This window comes from Eulemur rufifrons, chromosome 7 (genome assembly GCF_041146395.1).
Source record: "Eulemur rufifrons isolate Redbay chromosome 7, OSU_ERuf_1, whole genome shotgun sequence".
NCBI classification, from domain to species: domain Eukaryota; kingdom Metazoa; phylum Chordata; class Mammalia; order Primates; family Lemuridae; genus Eulemur; species Eulemur rufifrons.
In genome coordinates this window covers 66,647,078-66,672,886 of record NC_090989.1, presented here as the reverse complement: position 1 = coordinate 66,672,886, position 25,809 = coordinate 66,647,078, and the positions used below count along the sequence as shown (strand labels likewise).

At 43.9% G+C, this 25,809-nt stretch overlaps 1 protein-coding gene across 9 annotated transcripts in view; it reads right to left on the bottom strand.

The window, feature by feature from the left end:
* KALRN (kalirin RhoGEF kinase) overlaps positions 1 to 25,809 on the bottom strand; it is a 639,384-nt gene that overhangs the window by 187,175 nt on the left and 426,400 nt on the right. For all 9 annotated transcript variants that reach the window (XM_069475127.1, XM_069475129.1, XM_069475125.1 and 6 more), the window contains 5 exons: positions 21,951 to 22,062; positions 20,009 to 20,199; positions 19,468 to 19,569; positions 17,986 to 18,128; positions 14,857 to 14,959 (listed from right to left, as the gene is read on the bottom strand). In XM_069475127.1, the coding sequence (XP_069331228.1) occupies positions 14,857 to 14,959; positions 17,986 to 18,128; positions 19,468 to 19,569; positions 20,009 to 20,199; positions 21,951 to 22,062 (651 nt within the window). The remainder of the gene's footprint in view (positions 1 to 14,856; positions 14,960 to 17,985; positions 18,129 to 19,467; positions 19,570 to 20,008; positions 20,200 to 21,950; positions 22,063 to 25,809) is intronic.

The window sequence follows — 25,809 nt, the reverse complement described above, 5'->3', positions numbered from 1 at the left end:
GCCGGAGAAGTAGGCAAGGTCCAGATCATCCAGTCCTCATAGATTATGTTGAGGATTTTGATATTTATCCTAAGAGCAAAGGGACACTATAGGAGGGCTTGAAGCCATGCAGTGATGTGGAGAGCTTGCATTTTAAAATCACATTGACTACAGAGTAGAAAAGAGATTGGAGGGAGGTAAGAGTGAATGCCTGAAGACAAGTTGGAGGCTTTGTTCATAGGCCATGTGTGACAGGACAGTGGTGTGGACTAGGGTGAATGACACAGATGCAGTATCAGTTAATCACTAGGACTGACAAAAGTTGAGTTTCACCTCTACAAGTCATTGCACTAAAATAAACCATAATCAACATAATCTAAACTCTCCAGAACCCTTGGGCAATGTGCCTGTCAAGATAATCATGTTTTCTGGATAACTAATGGTAAACACCAATACTTCTTTTCCCCATTTTACCCATTTTTTATGAATGTCTTTATAGTCTTGACTTTTTTTTTTTTTTTTTTTTTTTAAGAGATGGGATCACTCTGTCACCGAGGCTGGAGTGCAGTGGCATGGTCACAGCTCACCACAGCCTCCAACTCCTGGACTCAAGCGATTCTCCTACCTCAGCCTCCCAAGTAGTAAGAACTACAGGTGAGTGCCACCATGCCCAGCTAATTTTTAAATTTGTTTTTGTAGAGACAGGGTCTTGCTATGTTGCCCAGGTTGGTCTCAAACTCCCGGGTTCAAGCAATCCTCCTGCCTTATCCTCCCAAAGTGCTGGGATTACATGAGTGAGCCATTGTACCTGGCCTACATCTCTGACTTCTTAAACAGATTACATTGAACATAATTTCCCCTTCTGTTTACCATTATGAATATCAATGTAACAATTATGGTGTAGCACAAAATACAAGCAATGTCCTCAGAACATGCCCAGTCACATAGCACTCTTGGTACCTGGAGTCTGAATTCCTCTTTCAGCTTTTGCTTTCATAGCTTTTCTGCATCCTCCCTTGCTGTCAATAGCTCAGCCTTTGTGGATGTAAGTATAATATAGAAGTAACTTTCTCCTCATCAAATTCTCTTGTGGGCTGAGTAGATGGCCAAGATCATAAGGATTACATATAAAATTAAGATTTGCAAGGCTTTCCTGTGAGCACCGATGTTTAGTTTTCCTATGTAAAAACTTTCTTCCTAGGTCTTAGATCTGTTTGTCAGACACCTCAGTTCCAAACCCAATATATTTGTCATCTTTTTTCTAACATATTTGATTGCTTTAACTCTATTATCTGTCACATAATCTACAGAGTAAAATGCAACAGACAGATACATTTTAAAAAGTCAACTAGTTCTTATTCTTTCACTAAAACAGAGGCATACTTAGGGATTGACCCAAACTTGCATTATATGTTAAGATTCTATGTCGGTACACTATTCTGTAGAGAAATAAATGGTGAACTGTATTTTAAAATACTAAATGTAAGAAATGCCTCACATGTCACATCACATGAGCCTCTAACTTACCGATGTATTGCCTTCAAAATGTCAAATTATATGTTTATCAAGACAATAAAAAGAACGAAAAGACTAGCCACAGAGCAAAATAGTTATTTACATGTATAACCAACAAAGGACTAATATCCAGAATTTATGAATTCTAAAAATGAGTAAGAAAAATAAAACAACCCACTAGAAACATGGGTAAAAGACTTGAACCAGGGACATTATAAAGAGAAAATCCAAAGACCCAATACAAATGTGAGAAAATGTTCAACTTCATTAATAATCAGGAAAATGCAAATTAAAACTATGAGCAGATTTCACTATATACTCACCAGATCTGCAAAAATTTAAAAGTCTAACAATATCAAGTATTGATGAGGCTATAGAGCAATGGAAAATCTCATATATACTGGTAGGAGTATAAATCTGGTACTAGCACTCTGAAAAATAGTTGACGCCATCTAGTAAAGTTGAAGATATACACACACAGTCTATCACCTAGCAATTTGACTTCTGGTTTTACACCCAAGAGAAACTCAAGTACACGTGCACAGGGATATGTATAAAAGAATATTCATAGTAACATTATTGACCATAACCCCGAACATTCCAAGTACAGAAAGGATAAGTAAATTGTGGTATATTCACACAACGGCATACTAGACAACAATGAAAATGAATGAACTATACACATCAGCATGGATGAAGCCCATAAAATAAGTGCTGAGCAACAAAAGCAAGACACAAAAGAATATACAAAGTATGATTATGGTCATATAAAAATAGCCACATTGAAACTATATTTATCCACATAGGAGGTAAAATTGCAAAGAAAAGTAAAAATGTTATTATTATGAGTGTGAGGAGAATGGCTACCTCCAGGGGAGAAGCACAGGGGTGTGACTAGGGAAGGACACAGAGGGGGATTCTGGAAAGCTGGCAGTGTTGTATTTCATGACCTGTATGGTTGTTATGTGTATATTCACTTTATAATTATCTATTAAATTGTTTAGTTCTGTTTGTGCATTTTAGCATATATATTTTACATTTTGAAAAATTTAAAGTTTAATGTAAATCAGATGTTTTATATTTAGGAATACACTTTATCCATAGAAATAAGATTATAAATAACAATCAGACTGGCCCATAACTTTTGCTTAGGTAATAATATAGATTAAATACTATTACTTTCTTTCTTTTTTTTTTTTTTATAATTTCCTCTACTATATTCAGCATCATGTACAAAAATGAGATTTTTAAAAAAATAATGAAACACACTGGCAAAAGCTACAAATGCAATTGTATAAAAGAAGCACAAAAATACAAATTAACATTCCCTTCAACACACTACAAAGTGTTTAGGGGAATAAATAGCTGCAGAAAGAATCTTGTGAGTTTTGCTGTTGCTATTTCTTTTAAGAAGGCCTTAAATTTTTTTTTTTTTAAGTAATAGAAAATAATGTGGTTGCAATATTGGCAGTCATATACAACATACAAGAGAAATAATGAATAAGGATTTTTTAAAAGTATTTGATTATCATTTTGGAAAAGATAAAAAATATTGATAATACAGTAGATTACAAAGGCTGTGAGGAAACTGGAACTCACATACACAGCTGGGGGGCATAGATTGGCATAATATCTACAGAGATTTATTTGACATGTCTGTCAAAATTTCAAAATGTATGCTCCTTTTGATGCAGTCATTTTACTTCTAGGAATTTATCCTGTTAATATACTCACAAGTGTGAGAAACTGTATCTGTAAAAGGATGTTAATGACAGCCTTTAGTGATGGCAAAAGATTGGAACTATCTCACATACCCATCAATAAAGGATGAGTTAAATCAATTATGGTACCGTAAGTAATGGGCCATGTAGCCATCAAAAAAAAAAAAAAAAAAATGAAGTAGCTGTATGCCCTATTATGAAATGATTACCCAGATTTGTTACATGGAAAGAAGTGTAAAATAATACTTATGGTATGCTACTACTTGTTTAAGCATTTTTTAAAAAAGAATATGTGTGAGAGCTTTTATATTTTTAAATAATGCCTCTAGAAGAACACCTAAGTTTTGTATTGTGTGTATTATTGTTTCAAAAGTTCATTTAAAAATTTTGAATGCATATGTTTAAGGAAAATGGGTTTAATTAGATGATCATGAGGAGGTACAAGAAGGTTTTGGTAAAGATTCTAAGGGAACTTCTGAATAGTTCCCATGAACAGAGCTAACAGCCCATTTTTAAAAAAAGTCTAATTCTACATCATAACAAAATACTCCTTTTAATATAAATGTATCAGTAGCACCACTCTTTTATACAAAGTCCACGATTAGAGTAACTCTTTTGGGGCCAAAACTGATACAAAGGAGAAAAAATTAGAAAAGAAGATGAACTTCAAGGCCAAGCCCAAATTTTAATTCTGGTGTAAGTCTTCTTGGTTTCTAGGCTACATTTATCTTTCAAAGTGGGTATCCTTCTACTGTAAAATGTAGCACATTGTGTGGTAAGTATGCACCTCATCTGACACATTCATCTTTGTAATTTTGTAACTATCACATATTATCGCTTGGGGTGTGAACTCAGAAGACTATGGGCAAGGACAGAGATTGTGTTTACATCTTCTGAATTCCATGGTACCTGGGCACCAGCAAACATGCAAAGAAATTTTGTTGAAAAAAAGTATGAATTCAGCGCACTAATATATTTTAAACACTTTTCTATTCTGCTTCTAATTAATTTTAGAGAAATTATATAAGTATTATAAGGAGAGAAAAATTCTCCATTAACAGATTTTCCTACTTGGTCATCAAGTGTTAGGGGTAGTTCCTAGTAGTTTGCTCTCTAAATAACATAACAAATTTAGTGGTTTGGACTTAGTATTCCCCTGTGAACATTACTGTCTTAAATTTAAATGTTGGAGGCCATACTCTAAAACCTTTCTTTTTTTGGATTTCTAAAGAAATTTTTCATAATTGCAATAAAAGTTACCCTTTAATAGCCTGTGTGGAAAGAGGCATAAAAAGAATGACTGTCTTACTTTGGGAGTAGTGAGATGAAGTGGGTGAGGAGGAAAAATGAGTTAGACTTTTAGCAGACTACTCCCCACTCCATATCCCTTCAAGTTCTTTTTTGTTTATTTTGTTTTTAGAACAATTTTCCTTTTTTCTTTTCTTGTACAGTGATTCCAAATGTCTCAAAATTGAGCATATTTAGGCTGACATCAGCATGGCGAGAAAGGTCTAAGCAGGCAACTAAGGTGCTTTGTCTGTTTTGTTCACTGCCATATCCTGTGTCTAGAATAGTGCCTGGCACATAGCAGGAGCTCAGTAAATGGTTGATGAATTAATGAAATACAAAGATACAACATATCAAAATCCTGAGCAAAAGAAATGACAATGAGTTTTATTTAATATCCTCTATTGCTCACTAAGCCAATCTGTTTTCCATGTGTAAGTGAGCAACAGCAAGCAGTAAGTGAAACTCCTAAAACTCCATTCTTGCAGGTGAAAGGACACTAGCTAGCAGGAGACAGGATACAGACACGGTAAAAGACAGAGCCTGTTTTGGTAAAAGACAGAGCCTGTTTTTTCCCCCCAGTATATCATAAAGTTCAGAGAGGTATAGAAGCCCTTGCAGTTACCACAGGGCAGAGAGCAATGTATGTAGCGGCATTCACAGAGCAATCCACAGCCAGTGTCAGCGGGGGCCAGGCAGATTGGAGGAACAGCTCTCCTGAAATTCGAGTTAATGTACACATCTCTCTGCAATTAGTAACTTCAGAGCCTTAAAAAATAACAGGACGGTACCCGAACATTCTGCACTTGTAAGACTTAAGCCCCTACAAATGGGAGAAACTGAAAACTGTCATCCTGATACAAGGAAATGATTGCTTAACACAGTCAGGGCCATATCTGAATGGACCATGGCAGCAGAAGAATGAAAAGACTGATTAGCCGTAGGACAAGGGTCTGGTTGAAAACAGGAGTGGACATCTGCCATGCATGTGACATACAGGTCTGCAACTTCTAGCAGTTTTCTCTCAAAAAGAAGAGCTCTCAAGGCAGAGGCAGGCTGCTCCCTCAGCTGGCACCTGCTGCTGACTGCTCCTGGAAGAGGCCCTGAGCCAAAAATTGTATATATACTATTGCTCCTTGTAGGAAGTCACTGCAGAGGATGTTCAAACTTGTTTCTCTTGCCAAGCCACCATTCCGGCAATAGGGATCACCTCACCTCACTCCAATGTCACACACCCAAATCCACCCATTCCATCATCCGTCTACCACATTGGTCATGGCAGATGAATTGGCAGCATCATCAGAAATGAAGAAGTGAGACCAACCTGCCAGCTAGGTGAAACCCAAGCAAGAATTTTCAATCCAAGCTCAAGATCACAAAACAGGGTAATATTTACCCATTGGTCTGCCCAGCAAGCTTTTATCCAAGAATTCTGTATTATGGCCACAGATAACACACGTCCTGTTTTACATCGTAGCACATTTGGGTGAAGGCAGCTCCAGCTAAAGCACAGTCACAACTTCAAAGCCACCCCAGCCTGTCCCATCGACTTCAGGCTGCTTCAGCTCTAGATGTTCCTGTCTAGCACAATTTTGCTTGAAGTTTCTAAAAGAGTTAATTTTCATACCTACCAGCAGAGCTTACCTTCAGGTACCATACTCCTAATATCACCTCTAGTCACCCAGCCACTCACCTTTTGAAGAACAATATTTCCCACAGCCTGTTCTCCCTACCATTAGCTTTGACAAAGTGGATTCAGTCATTTTGTTCTGTATGAAAATAACTTTCTCTTTAACTGATACAAAAGGGAAAAAGGGTAAGTGATATGCCAAGAGGTCTGTGCAGAATACTCCAATGAAACCCCTGCCCTGAAAGCTGCCACGTCTCTTTCCACCTGCAGCCTCTGAGCCTTGCTCACCCTCCCCTTCCTCCATCTGTGCCATCTCCCTTCTTATACCCCTTCTCCCCAGCAGAATGTGTCAGGCTGGAGACATACTCACTTGGGTCTTGTTTGCCTTGGACTGTCGCCAGCTAATCCACTTTAACATCCTGGCTTGCTCTCAGATTTGCTTTCTCCTTCTATCCAAATTTTAACAGTAAGATAAAATTTCAATCTGAGGTGGGCTGTGGCAGGGCCAGACTGGTTCTGGAAACCCACTCCTTCCAGGCAGCTCCAAAGCCAGGGTCAGCCTTGCCACATCCCAGCGCTCACCGCCAAGCTCTCAGAGCCCAGTGGAGTTTGCTTGAGAGGCTAGAAGGCTCTGTCTGGGGAAGAGTAACACTCCCATCAAGGCCATGACGTGTGTCACAAGCACTTGGTATCAAGGAGTCTGTGATAGGCATTAATACTTGCTACATGCCAGCCCCAGAGACCCAGACTGGGCTATAGAGTCACTTTGTAATTTACTTTGGGTTGCTGTGGATTTGCTGGGGCAGAGTGGGGGACGGTACAGGGCAGTGAGAGAGGGGGCAACAATAGTGTTTGCTTTCTGCTGCAACGGTCAACAAGATGAAATATCACAATGACTGCAAAAGGAGTTTTTAATCCAATTTAACAAGCAGGAGACTGATTTGCGTTTCAGTCTTAGTTCTGCCAGCAAGTGGGGATTTGTGACTCTGAGCAAGTCACTTTGTTTCTTTTAAAAAGGATGAAGGAAGAGGGCTAAAAGATCTTGAAGGTTCCTCTCTTCTCTAAGATTCTGACTCCAAACTCCAAACTCACACTGAATCAAATCTGGCCTCTGGCCAGCCTTGCAGCTATCACACATAGATCTAAACCACTGGCAAATCACCTCTTCTAGTTTCCCTATTTCTGTAACAAATATTTGCGCAAACCACAAACAAAGAAGTTTTGCGTGGGCCCAAGTGCTCTGAGCACCACGAGAGCACTTCTGAGGTTCCTGCGAGCTGCCTGTGTTCAGCAAACTACTCACTGGCTGCTGTAGTTCATGAAACTTACTTGCTTTTTGAGGCGATTGGCAATTTTAATGATGGCTTTCTTGAGGGAAGTTTTTAATTTATGGAATATAAATCAAAATATTAAGTAAAATAATGCTGATAGAAAAGATTTTTCCCGTGAACCTAGGTTGTATTTTTCAGCAAAGTATATTTCATACCCTTTGGTCGCATGCAACAGCTGGAAGCCAGTCATTTATTTGAGGAACTTTTCAATTAGAGGAAAACCTGTGACTTTAACTCGTCACACCTTATCAATTTATTCTGAAAAGCCAGCACATTTATGCTGTATCAAGTATCACTGAGGAGAGGATAGGGTTGTGCTTCTGGGAGGTTCTACAGCAGCCAGAGAGAGGAAGGCTGCAGGCATCCCAAGGACCTCAGAATCCTCTGGGTTTTGTTGCCCACTGCTGCTATCTCCTCCTCCTCGTGCCACCTGCTCACCACAAATAAAAGTAACAGAAGAACTATACTAGGAAAAAAGTTACTTTCAAACCTAGTCCTGGACTTGAATTTTTAAGAAAGCTTAAAAAACCCCCACAATTTGGGCTTAAAAATCTTAAAGTGGACATGACATTTTTCCTACTTTGGTGTGACCATCTTAATAGGTCAAGGACTCTTGGTAAGTCCTTGAATGCTTCTATCTGGGATTTATACAGCAACCTGATCCTGTGTACTGTCAGGCATAGGGTGTAATGAGACTCAAGATTACATGGCTTATAAAGTCCTCCAAGTTTAGATTTCAGATATATCCACTCAAAGCCCTGGTAACAGGAAGTGTAATTATATACTCTTCTGCATTATTTATTTAAGGTTTGGGAAGTGTTTTGCCACTAAATAGGAGGCAGAATAATCTCTCCTTATCAAGAAATATTTCTTGGGCCCTTAAGTCCCACTGAGACAAAGAGCAGAGTAATAGAAGTGCTGAGGAATTTCTCCTAGAGACCCATCACATTTTTTCCCCTGCCTGTATTATTTTTTTATTATTATGTTTTTTCTTTTTATTTATTTATTTATTTATTTCAGCTCATTATAGGGGTGCAAAAGTTCAGGTTATATATATTGCCCATGCTCCCCCATCCCCCCGAGTCTGAGCTTCAAGCGTGTCCATTCCCTAGACAGTGTACATCGCACTCATCAGGTATGGGTGCATACCCCTGCCTTTAACATAGTACATTTCATGGGCTGAATCTCCAGTGAATGGTGCAACACCCAGGGACCACAGCTAAATGCAGCATGCTGTCATAATGACATGCTGGAGACCCAATCTTGGGTGGACCATCTTGGTGATTTTTAAGAATTTGTCAAGTGAAAAAATATTACGTAGTGTGAATTAAGATTTTTTTTTTTATCAGTTCTGACATTGCCAAGTACCAACATTTCCAGATGTTTGGTTTTCTCTTCAGTGGCAAAACACAATGGTCTGTGGCCCCTTAAAACTCTAGGGAGCAAGCTGCTGCCTATTTTCCTGCACAGGAGTGCTCTGCGGTCACGCAGACAGCGACCCACTGCAGTCTCCGGTGCTCCACTCTTTCTTACAGGATCTCAGCTAGTCTTTCAAACTCCTGGGAAGCAGCAATCACTGCCTACACTGTACAGATGAGGGGATGGAAGCACAACATGATTAAATGACCACTCAGGTCATGCAGCCAGCACACAGCAGGGATTAAATCCATACTTGACCTCAAAGCCCATCCCCTTCTACATCACATTTCTTCCCTGCAGCAGGCACTTCTGGCAGCCCACCCAGATCCCCTCTCCTGCCAGTGAACCCGCACCCCAGCTCTTGTGCCTGTTGGCTGCTCACAGCTCACAGCTGACACAAAAGGCCAGCGGCCTTGCCACAGGCAGGGCAAACTCCATACAATTCCCGCTCCAGAGCCCTGGGAGGCATCAGACTGAGCTGGACTCCAGCAAAAACCAAGTGCATGTTTGCTTTCACCCTTTCTCCCCAGCCTCGGCCTCCCTCCCTTGTTTCCCCCATTGAGAGAGCACCTTCAATAAATCCTGCGCTCAGTTGAAGACTCTGCTTCTAGGCAGTAGGACCTAGGATGCTCTCCCTCAAGCTGCCCTAACTCCAGGCCTACTCTCTAGGGCTACTTTTTTCTATTTATGGACCCATTTAAGTAAAGATATTTTATTTTTCCCTCAGTCATCTCTCCTCCATCAACATAATCCCTACAGGGAAAATAATTTCTTACATCTAATTCAAGTCCTTTCAGTTGCAGCATTAGCCCACTTTTTTCTTAGAAGAAAAACCAAGAAGGCTTTTATCTCTGATGCTATCAGCAGATTAGGGATAGTTGTCTGGTTGTCTGCCTTTCCTACCTACCAGAGTGTAAGCTGGAGGAGGACAGGGCCTCTTTTCATTCAGTGCTGTACTCCCAGCCTCAACACAGCGCCTGAGGGAAGAAGGTGGGAACATGCCGACACAGGGGGCAGGCCCTCACCAGTGCAGGGACTGGGTCCCCTCTGATACCATCTTGTGGCGTGCCACGTGCTCTCAGTGTGCAGCTGCTGGGACTGCCAGGTTCTGACGAGCCAGGCGAGGCTCCGCAGAGGGTCTATTCCCAGATGCTGCTGCAGCCAGGCTGCCCTGCCCCTTGTTATGGGCACGACGCTATGGCCCCTTATCAAAGCAGCAGTGACACTGCAGGAATCCTTTGATTTTCCCATTAATTGAGTCCTTACCATCTTTGACCTGAGCCTTCCTTCCCAAGCAGTAAAACAAAATTTCGGTCATGACCTACTACATTGATTTGACAATTCAGAGTGTAAAAATGATTGAGTTGATCCTGAAACCTCCAGACTTCTCCAGGCATTTCACCTTGAGCACATCACCGTTATCAGCCCACTTCGTATCTCAGATAACATTGGCTTGTTACTGAAGTTTCTCTTCAAATCATACGTCAGCCCTGGGATGGTCTAGCAGTGCTCTTTCCCTTATAATTTTTGCAGAGAAGAACACCTGCAACTCAATTTCACTTCAATTTCCCTGTCCCCAGCCAACTGGACATGTCTAGGAATTCATAGTGATTTTTGGATGAAGAGCATCCCTACTAAGATGGTCTTGTAATGTTCAATTAAATATGCATTTATTGAAATGGTACAGACATGTTCCAGGACCATGATGGTTCAGATGGCCACTTTTGTACCATTTGTTGGAAATTATTGAGCAGATATCCATCATGTTAAACAGTAGCTTCTTTGCTGCCACCTCATTACACCCTAGAATTCTTGATTTCTTTGAAGTACGGTTGCAAAGCCCCATCTCTTAGTAATATACATGTAGGCCAAGGACTATTTACAGCGGAACATCCTTTACCGAGTACCATGAACTGATTCCTGGACAGAATAGGGAGGGGCTCAGCCCACTATGGAAAAGTAAGCACACTAGTTTACCTTCAGAGAGATAATACACTGGACAGGTGTAAAGTAGAGTCTAATTATGCAGACCCATTTGAGGGTTGAACAAAAGCAATCCTGGAAAAGTTACTAATGCCATTTACTGAGGTATTCATACTGGCTGCCAGTATTTAATGCAGAATTAAGAATATTAGACTGTTTTCTCATCAAGGGAGGATTTATAGCTTAAGCAAACAGTCCAGTTCCTCTGCTTTTGAGAAAAGTGGTTGAGTTTCCTTCCTTAGAGAGTCAGACAAGGAGGCAGGCAAGTGCCAAATCCTGGGTGAGAAATGAGGAGGGGGAGTTGGGCATTGGTCTTCTGTCCTAAATCTTGTCTTTTTAGCAAGAACTTGAATGAAGCCACAGAAGGTATGTTTATCCAGTAATGCTGGGAGATACAGCTAGTATACTGGACAAGATAATTTATATTCAATACATGCTCAAACATTGAGATGGAACTAAATAAGAGAAAAATCTAATAGATATAAAGTAGTCCTACACTCAGGTTAGTAAGTCACCTGCCAAATAAGGGCAGTCTGTATGAATATAGTATTGAGGGAAATAAAAAGAAAGAAACCAAATAAAGGCAGTCTATGACAAAAGGCAAGGGGATTTTATCAGCCAACACTGAACATGCATACTAAACATGCTGTACCATCTCAGGGAGGGTAGTGTACACTCAGGACTTTTTACTTTTTTTAGAAATGGGGTTTTGCTATATTGTCCAGGCTGGAGTGCAGTGGCTATTCACAGGCACGATCATGGTGCATTGCAACCTCAAACTCCTGGTCTCAAGCGATCCTCTTGCCTCAGCTTCCTGAGTAGCTGGGACTATGGGCTCACACTACCACACCTGGCTTACTCAAGAATTTTTAAAGATCCTCACAGTCTGCTAGATAATTGTGCACCCTTATTGACAGTATCTAAACTTTTGCTTCCCCTCTAGTAAGGGTGGGAATGAACCTTGACTGAATGTCTAACAGTTACCAGGTAAATATATTTTACTTAATTTTCCCAGTGACTCAGTGAGATAGGTATATTACCTTTGTTTTATGGACAGGGCACGAAGGTGCAGTAACCTATGCAGTGTGGCACAGAGAGTAAGTGTGAGAGCTGGGATTGGAACCCAGGTGTGCCCAACTGCTTCCACCACACCCCAGCATACAAAACACGCAGGAAGTGATTGGAGAGGTACTCTGGGGCCCCACAGCTTCTCAAGCCCATCTCTTACAGCCCTTTAATGGTTACTCTTTCCTCATCTACTCAGCCCTACAGAGACACCGTTACCATCATTCTGCTGGGTTACAGAGGCAGCCTGGGGCACTTCCCCAGAAATCCATTGTCAGAGGACCCTGACTTCCGTGAGAGGTCTCTGCCCCACCTCCCCACAGCTGCCCTTGTTGGCCCTTCTGCCAAATATGGGTCAGTTTACCTGAGTCAGTCCACTCTGTTATCTCTCTCTTTTCCAGGGTCTCTTCACCGGACCACTTGGAGACTAGGGTCCCCTAGCCTTCTAGTACAGGCAGGGGGAATCTAACACTGCTGATAACATCTACAAATCCAAAGACACCATGAATGATTCCACTGATGAGGGAAAGTGCAGGCTGCAGAGGACACATGGCTGCCCTGTTAACACTGCTGTGTGTTAGAAGAGTAAGAACATTTAAATTACAGTGCAGTCACAGACCCACCCTCCATTTTATCTTGACAGTGTGACTATTTCTAAGTAAATTTTCTGGTTTTGTGTACAGACCATAGAATCTCTCATCATCTCCCGATCTTCTGACCATGTTCCCTAAGGCCAGAGAAGGTAGTTGAGTACTAATGTTCTCCACAGGCCAGGTTCTCCAGCTTAATAAAGCTTTGTGCTTGGAGGTAAGGACACATCTAAGCTCCTTTAGCATATTTGAAAACACGATGTTTATATGTCTGGTTGCTTTTGGACCACTGGTGTTAGCTGCCTGCTAGTCCTGGAGTTCCCTGGACCAGTCACTACATCCCTCTGTTCATTCACTCCACAAGTATCTCCTGAGCATCTACCTCCGCTGCACGTCAGAGCACAGTAGTGAAACAGACAGACACGGCCCCTTGCCCTCCTCAGGGCTCCATGACCTGGCTATAGAGACAGACATGAAACAAAGAACCACACAAATAGGGATTCACACTCAACAAATAGTCCACATCTCTCTACAGTATCTAGCACAGAGCTCGGCACATGGTGGGCACTTTTACGTGCATATGTGGGTGCTATTTTTGTGGAATATGCAGAAAGACTGGCCAGCTGAGTTAATCTTAGCATTGAAAGTTCAATGCTTTGACTTTTAGAGGGAGGAAAACATGACAGTAAGTCAGGAGATCTGAGTCCTAGTTCTTGCTTTTCTACTAACTACTAGAATTATCTTGGGTGAGGCACTCAGTCTCTCTGAGCCTCAGTTTCCTTACTGGTAGAATAAAATATATGTACCAGGGTCCCTCATTAATAATGAAATGGCTACTGTCGGAGGCCTTCTAATCTAGCCTCATGTACCTTGGCAGAAAGACAAGGAATAGCTGGAGCCAAGGTCTTCCTAAGAGGAATGGCTCTAGCAGCGCGGTCTGTGCCAGAGTCAGGGCTTCCGGGAAGATGGATTAACAGCTGGAAGGGATGGACTCCTCAGACCATGACACTAACAGTCTGTGTCTGAACATGGGAAACACTGCACTTACCACCCACTGACTGTTTAAAAAGGAACACTTTTTCACAGGGTATTCTAGGCTGTATTTCTAGACAACGTATCAGAGGAGACAGGAAAGTACAGAAATAATTTTCTTTGTATGTTTTTATAAGTGGAAGAAAACTAATTTTCCATCTACTCTGATAGTCAGTCAAAAATGGCTTAAAAACTGGAAGGCAGTTGTCAGGATTACCCTGAATGTCCTTGAACACTAGCCTAAAGCATGATTAGGGTGATTTGGCATCATGAGTTTAGCAGGTTTGGGGCACAGTTTCCACACTAAGGTGTCAGTGGCTTTCTTCTCAAATAATAAAAAAATTAGGAAAAATCCTAATGAATGTAGATCATCTTTTAAACATCCTCATAACTTGAAAACTAAAAGGAAGCAATGATATAGCCTGTTGCTCGAGGCTGAAAGAGCAGGCCAAAATACTAGGTCTGGATAAACTAGGGTCAAACAGTCTTTGGAAATCCATAACTTCATTAATACAGTCACTAATGTGCACCAAAAGGTCATCTCAAACTCTTTGGACTCTGGGGTGAACAGATGACAGTAGGCTCAGACATGGACCCTTTCCTCCCCTGCTGCAAATTCCGACGGCTGCCTTCCTCACCGAGCTTGGGCGAGTCCACAGAGTCTTCGCTGCAGTCTTTTCTTTTGCTCCCCGTCAGAGCTCCTAACTTTCGTCACTTGCTCCAAGATGTAAGAGAGCAAGTGACTAGGCTTTCTCACAAGGCTACTACATCCTCCACATGCCACTTCCTGGTCCTGCTGTCCCTCAGAACTCAGCCCCAGTAATCTGGCCAGAGGAAAGCACCACTTCCACTAGAGTCCCTGTGGACAAGAGGCCCCGACTAAGCAGCATCTCTGTGGCCATTTCCCAAACCATTGTTCTTGGTCTAACTTTGAGATGAACCCCATTCCAATCATTATAAATTTAAGCCAATCACAGCCACTAAGGTCTCAGGAAACTATCCCAACCTCAGCCTCCCTGAGATCCATCCTCCCAGAAGGCAGAGCAGCCCAAGCAGCCTGGGTGGGGCATCTCAGAAAGAAGAAACCTAGGCTCTCTCACTACTCACCTTACCCTTCAGACAAGACCTCAGTGCTATGAACTGCCTCCTCCAGCCCTGTTCTTTCCCCTCCGGCTGGCACAAAGAGACCACTAGCTCCTGAAGTGAAGCTCCATCGTGGGAGACATTCCTCTGGGGGAACCTCTCCGGGGGTGGTGAAGCCAACAAGAAGTCTTGGGGGAAGGAAGCTTGGGACTCTGTCCTACCTTGTCACTGTCCACTGTGTTCTGGGAGGTCCTAGAGGCAATGGAGATGGTGTCTGGCTGGCTGCTGCCATCCCCCTGGCTGTCAATGTCCTCCACTCCATCCCTGCAGGAAGAAGAGAAAAAAAACAGGGGTGGGGGTGGGGGGAACCACTGTGGGTTTAGAGCACACAAGGATTTCCAGCTGGGCTGGCACACAGGGCCTCGGCACTCTCTCATAGGGATTTGTCTCAAATCGTCCTGCTAAAGGGAGCAGCCCTCTGTGATTTTCAATGATGTCACTTCTTGCACTTAGTAAACACATAATCACTATGTTAATAGCCAAATGTAAAATGACCCCTTCTTCCTCTGGCCCATGCTGCAGAGGGGGCAATGTCTCCCTGGCCCCAACTGAGAATGGGTTTATAACAGGCAGTAGGAAGATGTGTATCCTACTTAGAATCTAGGATTCTATCCAGCTGACTGGGTCATTCCGATAATCCCAGAGTTCAGGGTATTCAAGTTTCTGTACATGCTGTAACTAGGATGAGGGCTGGTTTATAGCTGGCCTATCCAGAAGACAGAACTGATATTTTTTTAAGTTGTGTTTCTTAAAATGAGGGTGGGTAGAATATTTTCTCCAGGGGAGATTATCTTTGGGAAGTCCCTGATGTTGGACCCTCCAGCCACGGGTATGGAGGAGGAATCTGTTGCCTTCGTTTTAGTGGGTCTTGATGATCTCATGCATATTTGTGATGATTTCTTATCAACACAGAAGGCCAAGGCATTTCTCAAAGACTGGAGAAGAGTCACAGATTCCACAGCAGCATTTGGGCCAGCTGTGCTCCTGAGTGTCTGCTAAGAGAGTCTCCTGAGCACACTCCTGGCATTTAGACCCCTTCCTGGGCCCCTGGACCACGCAGCTGTCCTACACACCTTATTTCGACTCTCCCACTTTAGAACTGTGCCCCCATACTGCACTGAGCCCATAGCCAGGGCCAAGAGGGACTGGATGTCTGTGAACTGATGAAGGCTGCATGGTCTGTGTCAGGGAGAACTGGGGGAGATGAGGGCCAGGGTTGGACAAATTAGCACAGGAAATGACAGCTCTTCCCCTGGACGCTTTTATGAAAGTTATATTCCTGATGCTGTGTGGGCAGAAGTAACGGCATTAGGGCACAGGGGAGCTCAAAGCCTGAGAATTTTACCACATGGACAAAGTGCCATAAATAATAAATCCACCTCACAGAGTCTAAATAATTACAATCTGGTGCGTGTGTGTGCGTGTGGATGTGCGTGTGCATGCAGGCACCCATGCGTGTGCATATGTCACATGTCGTGTCTACTCGTCATAAGAAGTATTTTCTGCCACCCAGAACACTTCTAAGTCAACTGCTGTCTCACCACCACTTGTGAGCTTGGGAAATGCCAACTTATTTTAATAACAGAAGCCACACATTTGTAGGAAGGAAAATCTGCTGTAAAAAGAACTTATGTGATGAATTTCAAAACCAAAAATAAAGGACTTTTAGATCATCTGTTGTTTTGGATGATCTGGGCCAGTGCTCCTCACCATTTGTAGATAGTGGAGAATTGGCTGTACTTCCTGCTTCCTGCTATTCTGGCCCACTGTGGCCCTTGTGGTCCACTCCAGATGAAGCCAGTTCTGGGGGCTGTGGGGAGCCACCTGGGGCTGTGGGTGGTATTCCCCAAGCCAATCCGCTCCTCTGTAAACCTGTCCCCACATCCCTGGAGAAAGGCTAATGGGATTACAGATTGCCTGGCTATTCTCTGTGGAGTCTGCCAAGGTTTCTCACCCTCCCATCACAGGACAAAAGAAAAGGTCAGGGTGTTTCCAAGATATGCCCTTCCCATGTTCTAGAAATGCTCAAACTCTCCTACTCTAGGGAAAGGGGCTATTTTGTAGAGTAACCTAGCCAACCCCACCTGAGTACCCTCCCTCACCAAGGCCCTGGACCATCTTTCCCTGATAATTGTTTCCTTTCCATTTTCTTTCTTAAAGGAGGGGCCCTTGGAGCAGGGTCTGTCTCTAGTGCTAAACCAAGCCTACCCCTTTCCAGATTCTGGGCATGGGCACCTGAAATCAAAATGACCCTCTCCCAGAGCAGCTGTGATTGCCTTCTGGCCCTGAGGAGGTGACCTTATCCCAGCCATGCGAGTCTTGGGGTTTCTACCTGCCACGGAGGTGTCTCTACCTAAGCCACACCCTTCTTTTGGCTACCGCCTCATTCAGGACTAACTCGGCTCCCCACCTGCTTGTCCTGGTTGGTGCCTGAGGGACAGCTAAGTCCTCTGGACTTACTCCATTTACGAATAGGGGAGGGGGGAAGAACCCATTACCACCAATGACTGTCACCCCCAGAACTTTGTTTTTGCTATATTTTTTTTCCAAAATTTATGTGAAGTTTTCGTATGTTTTCTTTCAAAGTGTCCTCCAAAAGAGTCCCTGTAAGTGTCACATGGAGACTTGAGAAAAAATACTTAAGAAGTCAGCCACTGATTTAGAGGAAACTGGGATTCAGAAGCGTCCAGAGAGGTACAAGAAGTCAGTCCTCTTCTGCCTGATAACATTGCTCATCTCGGGGGAGTGAAGGCAAAGACGGGGTGGGGGGCGGTTGCAGTAAGAGCTGCAATGACAACACACCGGACCCCCCCCCACATCACAGTGTGCACAGCCCTGTGCTGTGGCGCCAGTCCCGAGGGCTCACCATCACGGCTCATCACCTTCCAAAGCTCCCCCAGATGCTCCACTCCAGGGCTTGTCTAAAGTCCCCTTTCTCTGAATTCTTACATTACTAGCATTTATTATCCCTATGGCCGGTACTGGCTCTTCTTGTCTAACTATTCCATGTGTGAGACATGACTGTTAGATGGGTCTCGAGGGGAATCGACTCATCTTACACTTCTTCTATCTTCCTGTGGCCCCTAGCAGAGTGTTTATCAAATAAGAGTGTTTATCAATGAAGCTCTGCTGAATGTAACTGGTGAGATGCTTAAAGGGGAGGTAACTCATGGGCCCCCCAGGGAGTGCCGCCTGCAGGGCACACCACCCCTTCAAAGACACAGGTTCACCCACTCCTGCTCCCGGAAGCACGTGAGGCAGGAAGAGCAGGAGGGAGAGACGCTGGTTACCTCTTACTATTGTTCCTCTGTTTGGCTGGTGTTTTGGGGAGCTGAATTGGCTCCTTTAAAGCTCCTTTCAGGTGAATGATCCTTTCCTGAATCACTTCTCGAATGTTCTTGATCCACTCCTGCTTGGTCTCGATGTTGGAGGCCTGGAGTGCCACAGGGAGAAAGATTGAGAAACCCCAATTCCCGTCACCCTGCCAAAACCGTTCAACCCTCCTCTTATAGGTTTCATCTGTTATTTTCAAGGATTCCAAATGTTTGGGGAGTTTATTTCTCATGTCATACTTGTGATCCCATGGACAGCTTTCTCCAACTCCTAGAACAGGGCTCTGACCTCTGACCTCAAAACTCAATGTAGATATGGACAAAAGTAACTGTCAAAGTATTTAGTGACCCATACAGCACTGACCAATCTGCCTGGGCACTAGAGCAGTATCTGGAGGCCCTCACAGGGCCAGGGATTCACACTTGAGCTGCTCGAGCCTGGGGAGGTCTAGGGGGCTCTGGGAGGGCAGCCAGGGGGCATTTGAAGGCAGCATCTGTTTACCAACCCGTGTGGATGTATGTCAGGGTGTCCAACACATGCCCGGCCACACAGGCTTATACTGACTGCAAGTCAGTCTGGGTTTTTAGCATGCTAAATCTGTTAGTTGAAGGCATTACTGTCACTTCCTGAATATCCCATTTGTCTTCGTGGTAGTTTTTCTGGTAATTTTGCCTCACAACAGGTGGCAGCTATGGTGGCAGTTAAAGTGAATAAGTGTGAAGCTTTTGTCGGGGTTGAGCCATCTTTTCCTTGGTGATGGGCACGTCCCTGACAAGCAAATGACTGGTGGGAGCTCCATGACTGCATGGTCACTGCTCAGCCAGGCTAACATTACCACCAGCACCGACTCAGTTCCCAGCCTGCACCCTGGAGAGCTGAAGTGACTCCTCACGCTGTCTTGCTCAACACTTCTGTTGATCAGCATGGTCTCCATGCTGATGTAATTTACTGGAGCTTCTAGAATGTAGGTTACCAGAGAACAAGGTCCATATCGTATACATAGGTATCCCCACAACATTGGGTAGAACATCTTTTACATAGAAGGTGTTTAGGAAAACATGTTGTTGAGTGAATGGAGCAAATCAGGGTGCCTTTTGTCAAAGGGTCATGTAGTTCTTGCCCCTTGAAGGGGACATATGGACAGAACACAGTCCAAGTGGGCCTTGGGGAGGGGGCCCAGCAGGCCACTCCCTGCTCTCTTACCTCTGTGCTCACACAAGTGCATGGACTTGGAGACCATCTGTCTTTGAGATTCCAGGTGTCCCTTCATGGTGCAACTTGCTTCCCAACACCCATCTGATGCTGCCGTTCCCAAGAGAGGCCCAGTGGCTCAGTGGGGTCTCGGGCTCTAGCTTTTAGGTGTCACATGCCCACATCTCTCTGTCCCCCTTCTGCTACCCCCAGCCCTGGTCTTGTGCCCGGCAGAGAGCAGTACTTACTTTCAGCACTGTTTTATTGTCTGAGGATGGGGTGCGCCCAGACCACAAGGCGAATTTGCAGGGGTCGCCCTCCACGTGCTCGGTCACACCCAGCTCTGAGGTCTGTAGACAGGAAATGCCTGTGAGAGGCGGGGAAGGGGAGGGCAGTGGGGAAACTTAGGGCTGGGGTGGGAAGGGAAAGGCGACAAAGAGGAGAGGACCGAGGGAGGGGCTTCTGTCAATCAAACTTAAACAGACTGGATATTTTGTTCATCTACCCAGGATGGAAGGACCTACAGGCACGTGCCTGATTAGCAGGTACCAGGGAGGGAAGGTGAAGAGGGAGGTGCTAAAAGCAAACAGAAAGAAGAACTGTGAACTCTAAAATGCAGAAGTGGGAGGTGAGAGTGGGAGCTTGCCCAGTGGGAGACATTGTCATTTGTCCAGGATGGTTGTGGTGTGGAGGCAGGGGAAGAGATGAGATGAGTGTGTCGACATCCCTTCCTGCCCGAGGGTTCTATGAAAGCAGGCAGTCTTGCCTTACCCCACCTGCCCCACCTACCAGTAGCTTGTTCTTGTAAACATATTTTGTGTGTCCTGAAGAGTCTTTGATCTCCTTGCTAAACACCAAGGAGATCTCAAAGAGGAACAAGTGCCGCTCCCGCCCCTTCCGGATCAGTGACTTGGGATCCCACACTTGAAAGGCATCCTGGAGAATCAATTCCCCCTGCACGTCCAAGTTCTCGTCGAACCCTGAAAAATACCCATTTCCATCCTGTGGAGTTTCTCTACTGCCACGTTCAGGGTCCACTCCCCTCTTGGAGAAAGGCTGCTCTAATTGTTAGCCCTCAGTTCCCCCAGGGTATTTCTCTCTCTGCTGACTCCAAAGACTCCCAAACTCTCTATAGAACTCCTGCAACATGTCTTTTATATATGTAACCAATATTTGGTTACATATATAACCCCCACCCCACCCCATGGCCAGTCTGGGGCCTCCTGCAAGCACGAGTCCCGTGGCTCCTTCCTACACAGCCCCTTCTGCTCCCCACTCAGACCTCGAAGTGGGGCTGAGGACAAGCACTGCCTGATCGACTGTCCTTGGCTTCACTTCATTTGTTGGTGCCTTATTTCTTGTATTCTATTCCCAGGATTCTTCCCTTGATTGCTCCACACAAACCTTCTGTAGTTTATATTTATACCACTTTAAGTCTTTCAGAGAGGGTCTCAAACTTTAGCGTGCATAAGAATCACCTGGAGAGCTTGTGAAACCACAGATCACTGCCCACCCCCACCTCCCAGGAGATTCTGATTCAGGAGGTGTGGGGTGGAGACGGCGAATTGGCGCTTTTGAGAAGCTCCCAGGTGCTGCTGCTGCTGGCCCACAGAGCACAGTGGAGTAGCTGGATCCAGAATACGGGTTGGGGACAGGCTGGAGGAGCAGGGTACTTGGGAGGAGGACACCCCGGGGGTGGGGGGAAAGGGGAAGATGCAAACAGAGAAGACAGGGGTGGAGAAATTGTGACAACAAGAACACATTCAGATGGTTCCTGCTCAGTCGAGGGAAGATAACCAGGGATACTTCGCCCTAAGAATTAGGGCCTCTTGTGCTAAGGAGAGTCCAGGAAGTACTGAGACTAGACCAAGTCTCTTAGATGCTGGTGGTGGTAATGGTGGTTGGGAGGGAGCCCAGAAGAGAAGACACAGCACACGTGATCAAATGTTTGCAAAAGAGTACGCTTATTTCCTTTAGCACCTCTATGCCAGCCCAGACTAGAACGTTAAGTCTTAACTCACCTAACAAATTCCACCCCAGTATGGCTGCTCTACTGACTGTTTTGCAGCATTAAGACCATTTTATTGGAGCTTTACAAGTTTCTGGTCCCAAGAATATAGCTCTAGCTAACTGAAGTCCTTTCAGAGTTACCTGGCTGGACTTCACTAACCTGTTAGGAAGGACAAAAGGCTGGTTGCACAAGAATGTGAATGTACTTAATGCCATTGAATGCACTAAAAATGTTAAAATGGTAAATTTATGTTATGCATGTTTTGTATATTTTAGCAAAATAATAACAAAAAAAGGGCATAAGGCTGAAGATGGTGTCGTGTGTGTGTGTGTGTGTGTGTGTGTGTGTGTGTGTAACCAGGATTTCCACTTATTTTGATGACAGAGGCAATGCAAATGCTATGCAGATTAACGAGACTGCTGTGGGTTGGGGGCTTTAGCACACTGAAAGGAAGGATGAAGGCCTGTCCTGGACTACATCATAGGCAACAAGGTGCCCATACACCTTCAATGGCTTAGGCCTGGTCCCACCTGGAGGCAGGGTGCTAGCCAAGTTGGTCCCTGCGGAGACTCACATGCTAAGGGCCTGCGTACCTACTTGCCATTTCTCCTCTCTCCCAGTCCTGCCCCTTGCCTGACTTCATGCCACTTCCCTACCATGACACAAGCTCCCTGGTCGTAGGAACAGAGGAGGCTTCCCCAGGGCTGGGAGGACAGCTACCTTCCAGCATGCTGACATGCATGGCGTCATTGGCTTTCTTTGGGACACTGAGCATCACCTCCAGGCCATCCTTGAGCTCCCCTTTCCCTTCTTCACAGCAAGTTAAAAGTTCCTGGGGAGAAAAGTCCAGACACAATTAGGATCATTTCCCCCAGCTTCCCAACCCTCCCACCACCTAACCCATCAAGGAAATTATAGACCAGCTTCACCCTTTGTAATGGTTCCCCCTAAGCTATAAGGAAAGTGGGGTGGGGTCAGGGGTTATCTCCAAAGAATTCAACCACATTTTCTCCTAGACCAAGCTTCCTCAGCACAATCTAGTCCAAACAAACTCAATCCAACCCAACTCCCAAATGACTGGAACTGTGAGTCAGCAACTGGGGTACTTTCTGTCACTGGACTGCCCTCTTGGAGAAGCGAATACCCCAGCAAAGCACACAAACAGAGTTGTAGCACTGTGGCATATCAATGAAGAGCACAAAGAGAGGCAGAGAGAGAAGATCAAGGGTGTGCTACAGAACACACAGCACTCAAACCCCTGCATGCCTCCTGCTGACATCCACCCTACTGGGAGCAACCTGAGGTTAGAGACGTTACAGGTTTATGACATTTTGGAGTCATAAAAGACTTTTAGATCATATGCACCAGGAGTTTCCAACCTGGGGCCAGTAGGTGGGATTCCAGACCATTTCTTGTCAGAGGAGGAAACTGATTAAGAGGGATGAAGTGATTTCCCCCAGGTTCTGTGACTCCGTGAGGCCATGCAGGGGCTAGAACCAGGTCTCCCGAACCCATGTCCAGCACTCCCCCCACCACTCCAGCCCTGTCTCCCCCATGTCCTGTACCACACTGAGACCTCCAGGAGTAGACCCTCTTTCTTTTACTTCCTGGGGAGGTGGGGAGCAGACACTTTCTCTTTTACTTCCTCATTGGAGACTCAGTCATCGCCATCCTCATAAAAGATATATAATATCTGGCTGATGGAGAAAAGATCACTTCCAACTTTCTTGAGAATCACAAGACCATTTGGAATGATTTTTTGCCCAAACCAGAAGAATGCTGGCTTTTCACTTTTCCTATCAGGGCTACTGGATCTTGCTCACTTTGAAACTGGGAAGGAAACAGTTAAGCAACAGATCTGTGATCCATACTCTCCCTGAGTGGGCCGGGGATGGGCAGTTGAGTGGGGGTACATTTTCAAGAAAGAAAGAAGTACAAGAAATTCACCAGATCAAATTTTATAAACATGTCAATGACAGTCCTCCTCACAAATATACTAATGGTACTTGCTAGCAGGAGAGACTTATCTATGAAATGCTTTTAAAAGGATATATCTGGTCTGTCTAGGATTCTTGCAGTAAACAAATCTGGAATCTGCGGCTCTCTGGAAAGTGTCACATAAGCTGTGCAACTATCTAAGAAAAGAGTGAGTACATTTCATGGCCAAAATGGCTCTTTTCAGGGTGGCACAATGAGACATACAGCATTTAGAGACCTTGTATACTAATCCAGGCCACAGTACATCCTGATGCTGCAAGAAAGAACTTAGATTTGCTTTGGTGGTCCTGGACCTTTCTCTATTTCACCTCTGCCTTGGGATTATTTGTAGCCTCAAAGTTCTTAGTAAAGCTTTATACTTGATAAGATATCTAATTAGTGAGAGTCTGATATAAAAATTTAATCCTTGGTGTTATCTTGGATACATTCCCATATGAATAAGGGAGCTCTGAGTGTCCAAAAAGAGGTGAACCACGTGTTTGGGAGGTGAAGTGATCAGTTCTCAGTTCTGTCCTGGCTTCCGGTCAGTGTAATGTCATCATTGTTCAGTATTTACTTCTGCCAGCCTGAAGTTCTCGGATTTTCCTTCCCTTTCCTAATTTTAACCCTCCCAACCTTGTTCTCATACATCATCAAAGGAACTCCTGAGGCAGAACACAAGAAAGAAAACAAGAAATATGCTTCAGTTTGCAACAGAACACATGAATTAGTTTAATCCCCCAAAGCAATTTAGCAAGTCTACCAATCTACCAGAAGAGTCAATAAATTCTCCTTGGATCCTTGTTATAGTTTGTGATAAGGAGAAGACTCCACATTTAATTTAGAGTCCTTTTGTAAAGCTGTAGTTGATTTACATGAAGAATATTGAGCATTCTAATTGACAAAGTTTCTACTTTCATGCAACACCTATAGTGCTAAACCCCAGAGGATACTGATAGTTAAATATCAATTTATTTGAAATAAAAGTGACTTTAAGAAAATAAATTCCATATTATTTATAGTAAAAGCTCATCAGACTATTTTTCTAAGCAGGCACTCTGCCACCAGCACATTTAAAAGAGGCCAAAATTATCTTCTCCTTTTAAAAAAAATAATTTCATAGCTTCCCCACAATTAAATTCTCACTACTTCATTTTTCCACCTCTCAGTTACCTGCACAGGCACCTCTTCCTAAAAATCACCCAACTCCAGAACACAGGCCCAGAGTCCACCTCTCCATCTGCCTAAAGCAAAATACATTCTCCACTCCCCATCCTTGTCCAGGTCACATAATTAACCTCAGGGAGCTTCAGCCTTATGAGATTAAAAGGGAGAGGTGAAAAGCTATATTTCTCTTAGAACTGAATCTTAATTAAGACACTGGCAGTGTGGATGGCTTAGTCTGTATTGGTTTTTTTAAATTGACAATCCCATCAATTCCTTCAAAGGCTTTGGGATACGTAAATTAAAAATCACAAAAATCAATTTTAGAAAGTCTGTTAGCATAAGAAATAATTCAGAAGGGTCAAGCATTAAATGCAAAGAGAAGGAGAAGATGATTATATACTGAAATCTGGGCTAAGGAGAATCTACTGTAAGTAACCACAAAATTCCATGCTAACTTCCTGATATTCAAAGTCAAAGAAGGGCCTAGCATCTGTGGTTTATAGGTAGAAAACATGCCAATTTTTTAGGAGACAGGTCTTCCCACTCCCTCTACCTTAGGATCTTATGAGAATTTCTATATCTGTATATAGAAGCAAAAGTAGTCTTCTCAAACAGCTGAGATGTCTACACATTGTCATTTCTCACACCTGTCCTCAATAAAGGCCAAGGGTGTGATGCCCAGCTATAATTCTCTAAGCTTTTCTGCAGGGTAGGATGACTTGAATCCTGGAAGAGGCAGCCAGCAGTCTCTTGGAGATGAGGAAGAAGAAGGTTCGCAGGAAGGAGGCTGAAGGGAAATGGTGGTGTGTGGCCCTGCCCTGACCAAGGACAGAAGAGATGACCAGGGCACCCCCACCTCACAGCTGCCCCTACACCTCTCATCACAGACCACCGGTGCTATGTCAGGGAACCCCATGGGCCAGGAATCGGGGCTCACTCCAGCATGAATAGAACCCTAGATTTGAAATTTGACTGGTTTTCTGGTTCAGCGAAGCTAGAATATGCAAGATTCTGTAGGCATCTCTAAATGTGAGCTGAATTTCATCAGGTTTTCTCTGAAGCTACACTATGTACTTATAACATGTCCCCCACTATCCTGTTATCCTTTACATTGGAGGAGCAACCAGCAAAATATTCCAAATGAGTGAAAACTCTACCCTTACACTTTAGGAATTAACCTAGATGGCAGTTATCTAACTGCCTATATCCATTTCCCAGGCTTTCTGGGGAAATGTCATATTTTCAGAGTGTTGGTATATTCTTATATAAGAAGGATCAACCCAAATTACTTAATGTTTTACATAATTTGGTTATTTAATGTTAAAAGAAGATTTGAAAAAAACTTCTTTAAAATTTTGAAAAAAAAAGCCAAATCTTTTGGTTGGAAGAAGAACCCCTAACATATGGGATCCTGCAGATACGAGAGTACCATGGT